Source organism: Centruroides vittatus, unplaced genomic scaffold, assembly GCF_030686945.1.
Source record: "Centruroides vittatus isolate TY-2023 unplaced genomic scaffold, ASM3068694v2 scaffold_2931, whole genome shotgun sequence".
Taxonomy (NCBI): domain Eukaryota; kingdom Metazoa; phylum Arthropoda; class Arachnida; order Scorpiones; family Buthidae; genus Centruroides; species Centruroides vittatus.
Window position 1 is genome coordinate 810,166 of NW_027122696.1, and position 13,136 is coordinate 823,301.

General features: G+C 33.4%; 1 protein-coding gene across 1 annotated transcript in view; it reads right to left on the reverse strand.

Annotated features, from left to right (window-relative positions):
* Positions 1 to 12,087, reverse strand: part of LOC136987963 (clavesin-1-like) — a 50,632-nt gene extending 38,545 nt beyond the window's left edge. Inside the window, exons 1-3 of the mRNA XM_067285730.1 lie at positions 11,932 to 12,087; positions 5,880 to 6,113; positions 5,582 to 5,775 (exon numbers count right to left, since the gene is read on the reverse strand). Of these exons, the coding sequence (XP_067141831.1) occupies positions 5,582 to 5,775; positions 5,880 to 6,113; positions 11,932 to 12,022 (519 nt within the window). The 5' untranslated portion in view covers positions 12,023 to 12,087. The remainder of the gene's footprint in view (positions 1 to 5,581; positions 5,776 to 5,879; positions 6,114 to 11,931) is intronic.
* Between the last annotated feature and the right edge of the window lie 1,049 nt (positions 12,088 to 13,136).

Consider the following 13,136-nt stretch of genomic DNA (forward strand, 5'->3'; position numbering starts at 1 on the left):
TAGCCACATCTAAACAATATCTAAACTGTCTTTTACGTCTGTATTTTAGGTAGGTAATATAGTTTGCCTGTAAACAGAATACTTCAAAATACATCTGGATAAATTCTGATTTAATGCATGCTAGATATTTCGTCCGGTACTGTTCAGTACATGTAAATTAGAATTGTTCTTTTCGATAAAATTTGGTTACTTTCTACTTCTAAATATAAGTAGTATTGTCTGAAAAACCACAATTTGTAACAATGTTGTGCATAGGATCAATTACTGTTAAAACAGAAATTTTATAGTGAAGTTTAAAACGTAGAATGTGTAAACGATTGGCGACCAATTTGGTGCGCCAATAACATTAGATAAAGTTCTGAAGCTTCAACTAGAAGTAACCACTGATCAGGTTCGTCAGAAAGACACCTTGCGATGATTTAGATGGTTAATGGCTGGTAGCTATCTTTCGATGCTGAACAAACAGAGCGCTGGGTCCCGTCTCACTTCTGGCTTTGATGCGTTGACTGACATCCCAGACGAATTCGATGCTGGTAACAAACTTTAGAGATAGTGTAACGTCCCCAGGGCGAACTTCTCCTTGACAATCAATTCTAGGTAGCAGCCAAGTGTTGATATGTCATCTACTATAATAGATGATATCGGAGTTTTTAAAACAGTATACATTCGAGTCTGTTTCAGAAAAATTCGGACAGGTTGTAGAGTCTAGAATCTGTCAGGATGTTTTATAAAATTCTAGAGCATTATAATATCTTGAGGAAAAATGTATTGTGAAAGCTGTTTTTGCCAGGAATAAAAGAGAAGTAATCAGTTTTATCGTTAAACAAGTGGAACTTCCAATGGTCGAGTGGATGAAACCACTGGCTACTGCTAGCCAATCGTAGGTTCGCACCTTTAACAAGGTCGATTACATGCAGTTTTTCACAGTTTCTTCACGTTAATAAAATATAAATAGTAAACAGGTTTTTATAAACAGTCCTTCGAATATTTACTTTTCGAAAGATCGTCCACGTATTATGATACCGTAACCAAACAATCCAAATGATTGAACAACTAACAACTGAACATAAAGAATCCCACGAAGATTACTGGAAACTATAAATTTTCATAATTTTTTTTTATAGTGAACCTGAATACGAAACTATGTTTCATTAATATTGTGTAATATATGAAGTTCAAAAAACGATGTCATTTATGCAATTAAAATATTGAAGTTATATCGGCTACACATTGAAGAAAGAATAGGAGTCTGGAACACCAGATAAAAAACATTTATTCATGTGTTCGATTTATATCTGTGGTTTGAAGCTTCACATTTTACTGACAATCTTTTTTAAATATTGTTCTGTTGAAGAATTTCTAACAGTACGACCGTAGTTGCCAATGCTGCTTTGAAAAAGCTTGCTGGTCTATAAAACCTCAGTAAACAGTTATTGTCTTTCGATTTTTCACAAGAGACTTCCAATACGCGAAAAAAACCAAGATGATTTGATATGTCAAAATGAAGGTAAAGGGCCGTCTATAAATTACGTAAGAACGATTTTGGTCATTCTAAACCCTCATCCACCTCTGTGTAAGAAACCGTAATATTCTTTGCTCCCCCTCTCCTTCCCCTTCCCCTTCCCCTTCCCCCTTTCCCTTCCCCTTCCCTATCTTACGTAATATTTAGGCATGATTTTATACAAAGATTTTAACAAAAAAAAACACAAATTCTTTTATGAAACCCTAGAAACGTTAGGTCCAAAATATATAATTATTAATTAGTTAATTAATATGCACTATTATTTATAAAAGACTTTATGTGAACAAATTTAAAAATATAAAAATTTAATGAATTCGAATGAACAATTTATTTTAAGAACTTTATTTTTTAATTATTAACAATATTTTTATTATTATCATCATTAATCAACATAATAATATTCATTTTTATATTAATTATAATTTTCACAAAAGGACGCAAAAAACTTTGACAGAACGACTAGCTAACAAATAAACAGAAACCTCATACAAAATAAAACAAAAGACAATAGAGAAAAACCATATTTCGTTGCCACATTGATTACATCTTGGCTAAGGCCAAGAAAAGAACTAATGCTGCTAAAATGTGCTAGGTGTACCTGGGGACTGAATCATAAAGCTTGTAAAACTCTATATAATGGGGCAATACGACCAATGCTACTTTAGGCAGCCTCTAGCTTGGGTCATGTAGCTAGTAAAAATTCAGTAGCAAGTAAATTACTCTCTCTTCAAAGACAGTTTGCCATCAGAATTTCAAAGTGCTGCAGAACTGTTTCTACTAATGTTCTCTGATACTAGCAGAGCTCTTTCCTTTGCCACTATGTATTGTAGAAAAGGTTCTAAACTATTACATCAGAACTATAAACATCAAGGCTCAACAACAGTCTCTACTCCTATCTACAGTTGTTCATATGCTACCACATCGCAATGACTCTATCTCTGATCACCACCTTATAAACAAGGTTATCCCCAGGGTATATTTGATGTCAACTGTTCCCTCCATGAATAACCATGCAGACATTAATACCTACACAGATGGGTCCAAAAGCCCCCTTCATGTGGGCTCATGTATCTGCATCTTCCTCGAAACTGACATATTTTGCCCAAAGTATGTTAGAAGGTACAGATACTCCCACATACCTTCATCTATCAAGCTGAAGAAGATGCTGTCTACCAAGCTGTTTAGTGGGCCACTTCACCACCAACCAAAACTCTGTCTATCATCATTTACTGTGATTCTTAGTTTGTCCTAAAATCTCTATTAAATCCCAATTGCAGTAGCAATAAACTCGCATATATCCAGCACTATATTAAAAATCTTGTAAAAAAGATAACTTTTATATATGTTCCTGGCCATAGTAGCATACTAGGAAATGAAAAAGACGACTTTGAGGCTAAGTCAGCTGCAAAGGACTCTGACATGGACTATACTCTCATTCCTCTCTCACGTAGCAGCCTTAAAAATTATATTCATGTCGACGCTATGCAGATGTGGAACCAGCAATGATTGAGCAGTAAAACTGGTAGAATAACAAGACTTTATTTTTGTAGTGTTGAATGCAGGTTCTCATCACCACTTAGAGATTTAACGTTTGCTACTGCAAAAATCTTACTGAGCATGATATTTTTAGAAGCTACCTGGCGATGTATAACCGGGCAGGAACTGCCTCTTGCTTTTGATCTACAGAAAACCTAGACACCGTCAACCATATGATCTTTCATTGTCCAATTTACGATCAAGATAGACTTATTCTAAAATTATAAATCTTTACGCTAGGTTTCAGGTAGTCATGTCCACTTGATAAGCTTATTCAGAAGCCACTGTTTGAAGCTTTTTACAATTATGTTCAAAAAGTATGGAAGAAAAGAACTATAATTTCTAATTTATAGTTTTACATTCTAGTTTTGACTAAAAGCCGAATACTAATTTTATGTTTACTATATATCATGTATTTTGGTTTATGTATTCTTAGTGTTATACACCCCATAGGAGTGGTGCACTTATTCTAATATTAAAAAGAGAGAGAAACCACTACACGGCCTTTCTCCCATGATAAAAAATATGTAGAGCGTTATTCTGCTAGCGTTATTATTCTATCACGTCACACGAGATGGCATTTGTACAACGAGAGTTCTTAATAGAAACCGCCAAATTCAAAACTGGTTGTTTTGAATTTGGCGGTTGAGTGGTTAACTCAACGAGTTCAAAAAATAAGGATATTACGTAAGACGAGGTCTATTACCTCCTACCCCTGAGTTAGAAATTGTAAGAAATCCTTGATCCCCACCCACCCCAAAATACCTTACATAATTTATGGATGGGCCCTAAGGAAAACATTTCAAATTGAGTGCCAGTAGATCCGTATCTTAGTTTGGAAAAACAACTTGAACTATTATAATACAACACCTTAATTTTGCTGAGAATTAGATATTTTAATCACAAACGCTTTCAACCTGATTAACAGGCCATCTTCAGGTCTAAAAAACGATAATCTAGATTATCGTTTAGACCTGAAGATGGCCTGTTAATCAGGTTGAAAGCGTTTGTGATTAAAATATCTAATTCTCGCAAAATTAAGGTGTTGTATTATAGTGGTTTACTTGCTGAGCACTTTTACTGTTACAACTTGAACTATTTTGAAACAGCTGTTATTTTTTAGTCTTTCCGACAGACTTGATGTTGACATAAAATTTTAGATTTAAAATTTCGATCTTCCGATGTGAACTAAATTGCTACAGAATTGCCCTTGAAATATATCAACTTCATTAAACATAATGCGTAGGAGGGTTGCGTTAAACTCTACTCCTCATAAACCAAATGTGAGAACGGTGTCTGTTCAATCCGTACTTTGTGTCACCAAATCTGAATTAGGTGGATTGTTCTGGTCTATTCCGTCCACTATTAGGATGGAATAAAATTAAGATTGAGAGGAAGATTAGCAAAATGTCTTTCTTTCAGGCTCCTGACACCAATTGTTCTAAGCGAGAGGATTAAGGAGAATTACATTAAATCTACAAAGATGAATGAGCCGTCTCAGACATGATCCAAGATTGGAACGTTCAGAAAAAAATGTCAACTTATTCACTAGTTTGCAATTATTTAGATGTCTGTTGACAATCATTGCTAGAGACTACGTGCAAGAAACGAATGCAGTTGCCTGTAGAACTTGAAACACAAAAATCAAGTCAGTAACCTCGATTTCTTTTTACTCCAAAAAGTAGTCTGCATTTGTACAAAACAATCGAATTTGGAATAGGACGAAACGAACAAAGAAACCAAATATCATTTCAGATTACAATTTTTTTTACTTAATGGATGAAAAGACAATATGCTATTCCACAAACATATGAACAGAAAATGGATAGTTGTTTCATTTTACAATATGAAAAATCGGTCTGAATGCATTCATCGTTTGAATCAAGTCTGAATCCAGAATAGAATAAGCAGAAAAAACTATCGCCGACAAGTTTTCTTTCTTGAAATGTTATAATCGTAATATTTCAAATTTTAATACCTACATGTAAACATTAAATCCAGGTATTAAAAATATGACTTTTTTGATATTGGAACAAGTTGAAGAGATATGCAAATTATAACTATTTTCTTTAGCTCAAGAAATTTTAAAACAGACCATTTACGTTTACTGTAATACAGAATATCCGAAGGAACTTTTTAAGCCATTTCTGCTCAGTTGTAATTTCTTACATTCAGAAGTAATATACGTGTTGTATAAGATTTAAAAAAATGTACATATAGTGTATATGGTTGTCTACCAAAAAATAAAAATCTCCAAAATACATGGAAGTGCATTTAATACAGTAATATTTGATATACTCTCACAAAGTGTCTATAGTCTATTTTCTGTTCTATACATTACAAAGTGTATTTAAAATATTAATCTGCGCATTTGACATAGATTTTAATAATTACGTTTGATTGGAAATTATTTTTTATAATTTTGATAATTTTCAGAGAATAAGTGTCAAGTTTTAATAACAAACCAATGATTATTTATAAGCGTTTACAAGTTTAAATGAAATATTCTCAATATACACTTACCATGAAACAAGTTATATGAAGTTTCACTATTCTTGGAGTAAAACAGATTACATGTTTCCATGAGAGACCTTTGAGATCGAGTATATATGAAAGTCCGTTTACTTGAAGACGATGATCATTTAAATAGTAATCCAAGTGAAGCAATACGGATTTGCCTAAATCTATTGCAGAAATCTTTGTTGTGTCCCAATGGCCTATAAATAAAATAATAAATACATTTCCTAACAACTTTTTGAATTAAATTTTGATAATATTTCATAAAAGAGTTAAAGACCAGTAACATATGATGTAGCCTTACTTGCTCTACCGAATATTAGCAGTCTTCCATTGTCAATAAATACAGAGGATGTGACATCTGCTTGTAAAACATGTTCTATTGCCGATGGTCTGTGACTTTTTAATTCAGCTACGTTTCTTCTAACTGAATAATAATTCCTGAGTAATTCCAGAGCACGTTGTTTGTTGTATTTTCTTGATCTCAGAAAACTTAAAAGGAATATATCATCAGTCCTAGAATTCAAGTCTTCTTCCTCTGTAAATAATATAAAAAAGTGTTTTATGAAAATTTAACTCTCCCTGATGTGATAATAATGAAGCATTGGAGTGCTGTAGCAGTTTGTCAGCTCTCAATTGGCATGCTCGATTTTCCACAAGAAATCGATATAATTATAACAAACAACTTCAACGTAATACTTCGAAAATTATTTGTAATTTTAATTGTCAAAAATAAGCACTAAAGTCAAAACAAACATTTATATATACTAATATATACAATAAACATGTATGTTAAAGTTTAATTTAAAAGTTTACACACTCTTATTCAGATTTTTATAATATCCGAATATTTTTCTGCCTTATAAACTGCGATATAAAAGACTCTGCTGTATTACATGCTTCTGTTTCAATAAATTCATATATTTTACATAAAAACTAAAAAAATATAATTAACTATATTGTGTTATAATTATGATAAACTTTATTTGATTTTTTAATATAGAATAAACTTCTTTAAGTATAATTATTTTATGATATAATTGAGATGGGTTGATGATGATGATGATGATAATAATAATAATAATAGTAATAATAATAATAACAATACTCATAGATTCAGTCATTCTATGGCAAGCACACAAACAACACAGAAACATACACGTGTCATATATAGACTACAGAAAAGCATTCAAAAGTGTTCCACACAGTTTGCTGCTACATATTCTACACATGTACAAAATACATCCATCACTCATTGCATTCTTTCAAACCACTATGCAGCACTGGAGAACAACACTACATCTCAGGGTTAGTAACACTTTCATACAAACAAAGCAAATTTTTATTAGGCGAGGAATTTTTCAAAAAAATTCCTTAAGTCCTCTCCGGTTCTGCCAAGCCCTGAACCCATTATCCAACATATTAAACAACACGCAATATGGTTACAATATCAGACATGAAAAAACAACACAGTTTACACTGTCACATTTTATGTACAGTACATGGATGGCATAAAAAATTATGCATCCATACAAAAACAACTTTATCAACTCCTACAAATTACACATTCATACACCAAGGACGTACAAATGGAATTTGGCCTACATAAATGCAAAACACTTCACATAGAAAAAGGCATCCTGAAGAAAGAAGATTTTGCACTTGAAAATGGAGACGTTATTGAATCCATGGAAGAGGGCGAGTTCTACAAGTATTTAAGATTCCAACAGGTCAAACTAACAGAACATACACAAATAAACCAAATATTAATTTAAAAATATCAAAGTAGGTTAACTGCTATTCTCAGAACACAGTTAAATGCAAAATATACAGTTAAAGCAATAAACACATATGTCATTCCAGTACTTACATATTCTTTTGGAGTTATGCATTAAACTCACACAGATCTTGAGCAACTCCAAAGGAAAACAAGAACAACACTTACTAAGCATAAACAATATCATCTTAAATCCGCCACAGAGCGACTAACCCTTCCACGAAAAGATGGCAGACGTGGCTTGATTGACATAGTTATCCTTCACTACAAACAAATACAGTCACTGCGAGAGTTTTTCTACAAAAAACAAGAAACATCACAATTACATAAAGCAGTAACTCTAGCAGACTGAAATAACACACCAATAAACTTACACTCACATCATATGGACACAACACAACATATAAAAAGCATAGACACCATTAAGCAATCGTGGGCTCGAAATGCATTCTATGGCAGGCATCCTTATGATCTGGCCCAGGATTTTGTTGATAAAACTGCGTCAAACAGCTGGTTAGCTCGGGGATGCCTCTTTGGGGAGACGGAAGAATTCATAATCGCCATACAGGATCAGGTCATAAATACTAAAAACTACAGAAAACACATACTCAAAGATGCAACACTGACAAATGACACATGCAGAAAATGTCACGTCATGCCAGAAACTATACAACACATCTCTTCTGATTGCAAGCTCTTGGCACAGACAGATTATTTTCACAGACATAATCAAGTAGCAAATATAATACACCAAGATCTTGTAGAGAAACACAAATTAATAGACATCCACGAACCATACTACAAATACATTCCACAGACAGTATTGGAAAACCACACGTACGAAATGTACTACGACAGAGCCATAATCACAGATAAAACAATTTACCACAACAGACCAGACATCACACTCTTTCACAAACAATAAAATCACATACATTATAGACATATCCATTCCGAACACTCCCAATATACAGAACGCATGCACTGAAAAAATTAGCAATTACACAGAATTCGCCCAGGAAATAAGACATCTGTGGAGGATGGATAGGGTGCTTATTGTACCTGTTTTTCTCTTTTCTACAGGTGTCATACCACACACACTACACAAAAGCCTGGGCACATTACAATTGAATACAAACACATACATCACACTACAGAAGGTCACTACATTGAATACATGTCATATTGTGAGAAAATTCTTGAATACAGACAGACACACTGATACACTTCTTTAATTTCTGTTTTGGTACCATGCCGGACCTTTGACATAGTAGTCAAAGGTCCGGCATGGTACACAGCCATCGGTGTTTACCGAGTATATCTCACTTAACCGAACCTATTATAATAATAATAGAAAGGTTGCAGCCGAAACGTCTCGAATAAGCGCAAAGCCGTAACGGTTAAGAGTTGGTTGTTGAAATTTAGTACTTAGTTAGGGTTTGTCATGGCAATGTACACTAAGAAGGGATTTTTCGAAATCTTCCCCTCACGCGGGTGCTTACCCTAAGCATTATTAAAAATTAATGCTAAGGGTAATCGATCACATTTTTAGACCTATAAAAAAATTGTCTAATTTGTTTCGAAAGAGGGTGAACTTAATTCTTGCATCCGGTGAAAACGAGAAGACGGCTACAATCTAATAATCTTAGTCTTTGCTATTGTTACTTTCTACCCGAGCAATGCCGGGCTCATCTGCTAGTGTGCATTATATTTAAACAATCCTATCTACATATTGATAATAGTTAAATTGGCAATAGTATAGTCGGGAATTCTAATACTTGATTTTGAAGTCCTTAAAAATTGGGTCGAATATCTGTGTACTGCACGAGAATTTTTTATGGTATGTCTGTCTGGACAGGTTGGTCCTATCACACATCATTCGACGAAGCTCACAACATATGATCAAATTAAGTATAGCAGTGTCTAAGGCGTCGGTGAAGAAATTTAATATAATTATTTCAAAAATAACTTAGCTATTTTTACAGTTAATAAAAACTGTAGTTGTTCATTTAAAAGTGCATTTTATTTTTTTAATTTTTTTTAAGTATAACAAAAGAAAAATATTAGGCCTACTAAGTTATCACTAAATGCGAACAATGCCTTAACACTGGGGTAGAAATTCATTTTATTAAACGCTTTTCTGTTCTATCGATCAGCTTTCGTCATGTAAATACTGTTCGAATTTGGAACAACTTAACATCAAACATTTCTTCAAAAATTCTTAAAAATAGGATGAACACCAAGTAAAAGACAGAAACACATTTAACGGATTTTTAAGAAATTTTTACATTAAATAAAAATCGCAATTACTATAATAACAATAAATTATTCTAAAACAATTAATGCAATAACATAACTGTGAAAAGTTGTTAAATATTCGTTTTCTTGTCTTTTACTTGATGTTAATTCTATTTTAAAAAACTTTTTAAGAAATGTTTGGTGATAAGTTTTTTAGAATTCGAACAGTATTTACTTGAAAATGGCTGATCCATATAGCGAAAAACGTTTAGTAAAGTGATTTAACTACCCCAGAGTTAAGGTGTTGTTTGTATGTACATGAAAGTAGAAGCTGGGGAATAATGCATTGTAGCATTATTGTATCAAATTCTACTCGACACACATCTAAAACTTTATGAATATTCTGTTAAATGTAGTTCTTTGAAATAGGCTTCTAATAATACATGGAGTATATATTAAGTTTTTGGGGTTACTATAGATTACTAGCTATGGAATTTCGGGAGTTTGATAAGTAGGATAGCGTTGAACTCGTCTCGGTCCCCTGAGTTCAAATATATACTCAAATTCGCGAAATTCCATAGCTAGTAATCTATAGTACACCCAAGTTTTTAAAGAGCATAATTGTTCGAAATAATACACTTCTGACCATTAAAATTGCAACACCAAGAAGGAAAGCAAATAAAAAATACATATTTTTGTACAAGACTCAAAAATTAAAGTTTAAATTCAAATTGAATTACAAAGGTTATACAAACAAAAGTTCGAGTCCTTATTTCTTTATTTTCTCCCTTTATTTCCGAGGAATAAAGGGAGAAAATAAAGAAATAAGGACTCGAACTTTTGTTTGTATAACCTTTGTAATTCAATTTGAATTTAAATAAAAAATATATATTTATTGTATGTAAACAGTGTGGCATGAAGATAAGATGTTTAAATTTGCAAGCAGTTTGGTGGTTTACAGGGGTGCGAAATTAGTAGAAACAGTTTCCACCCCTGGCAGCTAGAACAGCCCTTATCTGGTTAGGCATAGAGTCAAAGTGGGCTTGGATGACAGAAACAGGCAACTCATTCCATGCTGTTACAAGTCTATGCCACACTTCATCAACCATATTAGCTGGAGAAGTGACAGGCCAGTCTCTCAGCAACCCATGACCAGATGTTTTCAATTTGTGAGAGATCTGGAGACAGTGCAGGCCATGGCAACAATTGAATACCCTCTGTATCGAGGAAGGTCAGAACACGACAGGCAACATGTAGTTGTGCATTATCTTGTTGGAAGATGATGTTTCTCAGACCTCGAAGATAGGGCACAACCACTGGACGTAAGATGTCAGAAATGTACCGATCTCTATTGAAATTACTGTCGATCCGAACTAGAGATGTGCGTGTCGTGTACCCAATGGCTGCCCATACCATCACACCAGGTGCAGAGCCCCTATGCCGATATCGAATGCAAGCAGGCGATGAGCAGTCTCCTCGGAGCCTCCAACACGTATACAACTATCAGAATGCTGCATGCAGAACCAGAACTCGTCTGAAAAGACAACATTGTGCCACTCCTGTATCCAGTATTGTTGTTGGGTGCGCCAGACTCGCTGTCTTTCTCTATGCTGCATTCTCAAGGGAAGCCGAAGTAATGGTCGTGGTGCTGACAGTTCATGCTGCTGCAAACGCATGGACTGTCAGCACCGTATAAGCGGATACTGGACGTGCTGCAAACAAGCCCATTTCCTGACTAATGGTCCGTGATGTGGTTGTACGGTTTTGCATGGCCAACCACACAATATGTCTGTCCTCACGGGCGTTAGTCATGGGAGGGCGTTGAGATCCTGCATGCCATTCAGTATGACCCTCAGCAACCCATCGATTCCATATTCGCATGACGGTGATTAGATTTCGACCAGTGCGAGTGGCAATATCACGGAACGCTAATCCACACTCTCGATAGGCAACGATCCTGCCTCTATCGAATTCTGACACTTGCTGGTAAACATTTCTTCTTCTTACTCGAAACATAACATGATATTCTGATGGAAACCCGACCTTACAAAGCGATTTCTGAATGAGAAATCCACTGCACAACTTTTCTTTTATGCAGTGCTTCAGATGTCTTTTGTCTCTCCTGCATCGTCTAAATGAGTTGAAATACTAATCATTTGCATATCCCAACTTCTTCTTCCTTTCATATGATTTTAATGTTCATACGATCATTCCTTCCTGATGTTGCAATTTTAATGGCCAGCAGTGTATAATAATATAGCCAAAATATTTTACAAATTTTACATTTATGGTATTATAAAGAAAATAGCTATAATAAAAATAAAAGTGAAAAAATTCTTACTTAGGACCATTTCTCTAAATTCTTCTAGATCCTCTTCGTTCCATGGATATTGTTTAGCTGCTGTAATATTTTCAATCTGAGCAATATTCATCGCTTGCTTACCAAACTTTATTGTTCTCCTTTAAGAGAAAAAAATCTACTAAACTAAATTTTTCATAAAAATCGATAAAGAGTAAAACGTAGAAATGATTCTAAAGTAATCCATACTATGAGCTTATTTTTAATCAATAATATATATATTATTCTGTTTGCTATAATAATTTTATCTCTTATGTCTATCAAATGTACAGTACAATACATGTAAGTCGCTAATAGTGATAATATTGTTCAAAGATCTGCATATATCAACATATCTTATTTGTATCTTTGGTTTTCTAAATCAGAGTAAAATTACCCTCTTATTTTATACATTAAAATTTTACAATAAAAATTAAAATTTCTCAAATTTTATTGCTGAATTGATAACGTTTTGTTTTATTGCACTTAAACTCTAATACTTTATAGGAAATAATTATAAAAATGTTTATGTTTTATATTAATGTAAAATATATCTTATTGTACGTAGAAAATATAATGTGTTATAATATACTATGTAATGTAAGTTTTACTAAATTTAAAGTTTTTCGAAATTCGAGAACTTCGGACTTCAACCAGTCATAAGTCTAGTGACCTTCATATCTGCATATACTTTACTACAGCATATCTTACGATTTTAAATAGACAACATCAATAACAGATAACATTTACATATTATTAATATTATAAGATATACAATATAATGTTTTACCTACTTTGACTCCTGGAATGCCAAAATCCGCCCTGGTGCCTGAAGCTGCCCCAATATAGGTTATATAAAACAAACCTTTGAATACTCTGTTTACTTTTTAATACTTGTAGTTCAGAGTACAGATTTCGTAATGTAAACTAAGTTCAGATCTGTTTCAGAGTTGATAAGATAGCCACATGTGGAATGCGTGTTATCCCTTCCTCTACATCAATTTTTATAAAAGATTTAATTTGATATAATTTGTTTAAACCGAAATAAAAGTTCTGGAGCTTAATGCATAAACGGCATATTCCACGTTGGGATGTTATAGACAAAAAGGACTAAGTAATTTGTTTCAATTCACCAGCATTTAATTATCCAGTGTTTTGTTAATATGTATATATATAAAAACCCGAGGAGGCATGCAACTGAAAGTTTT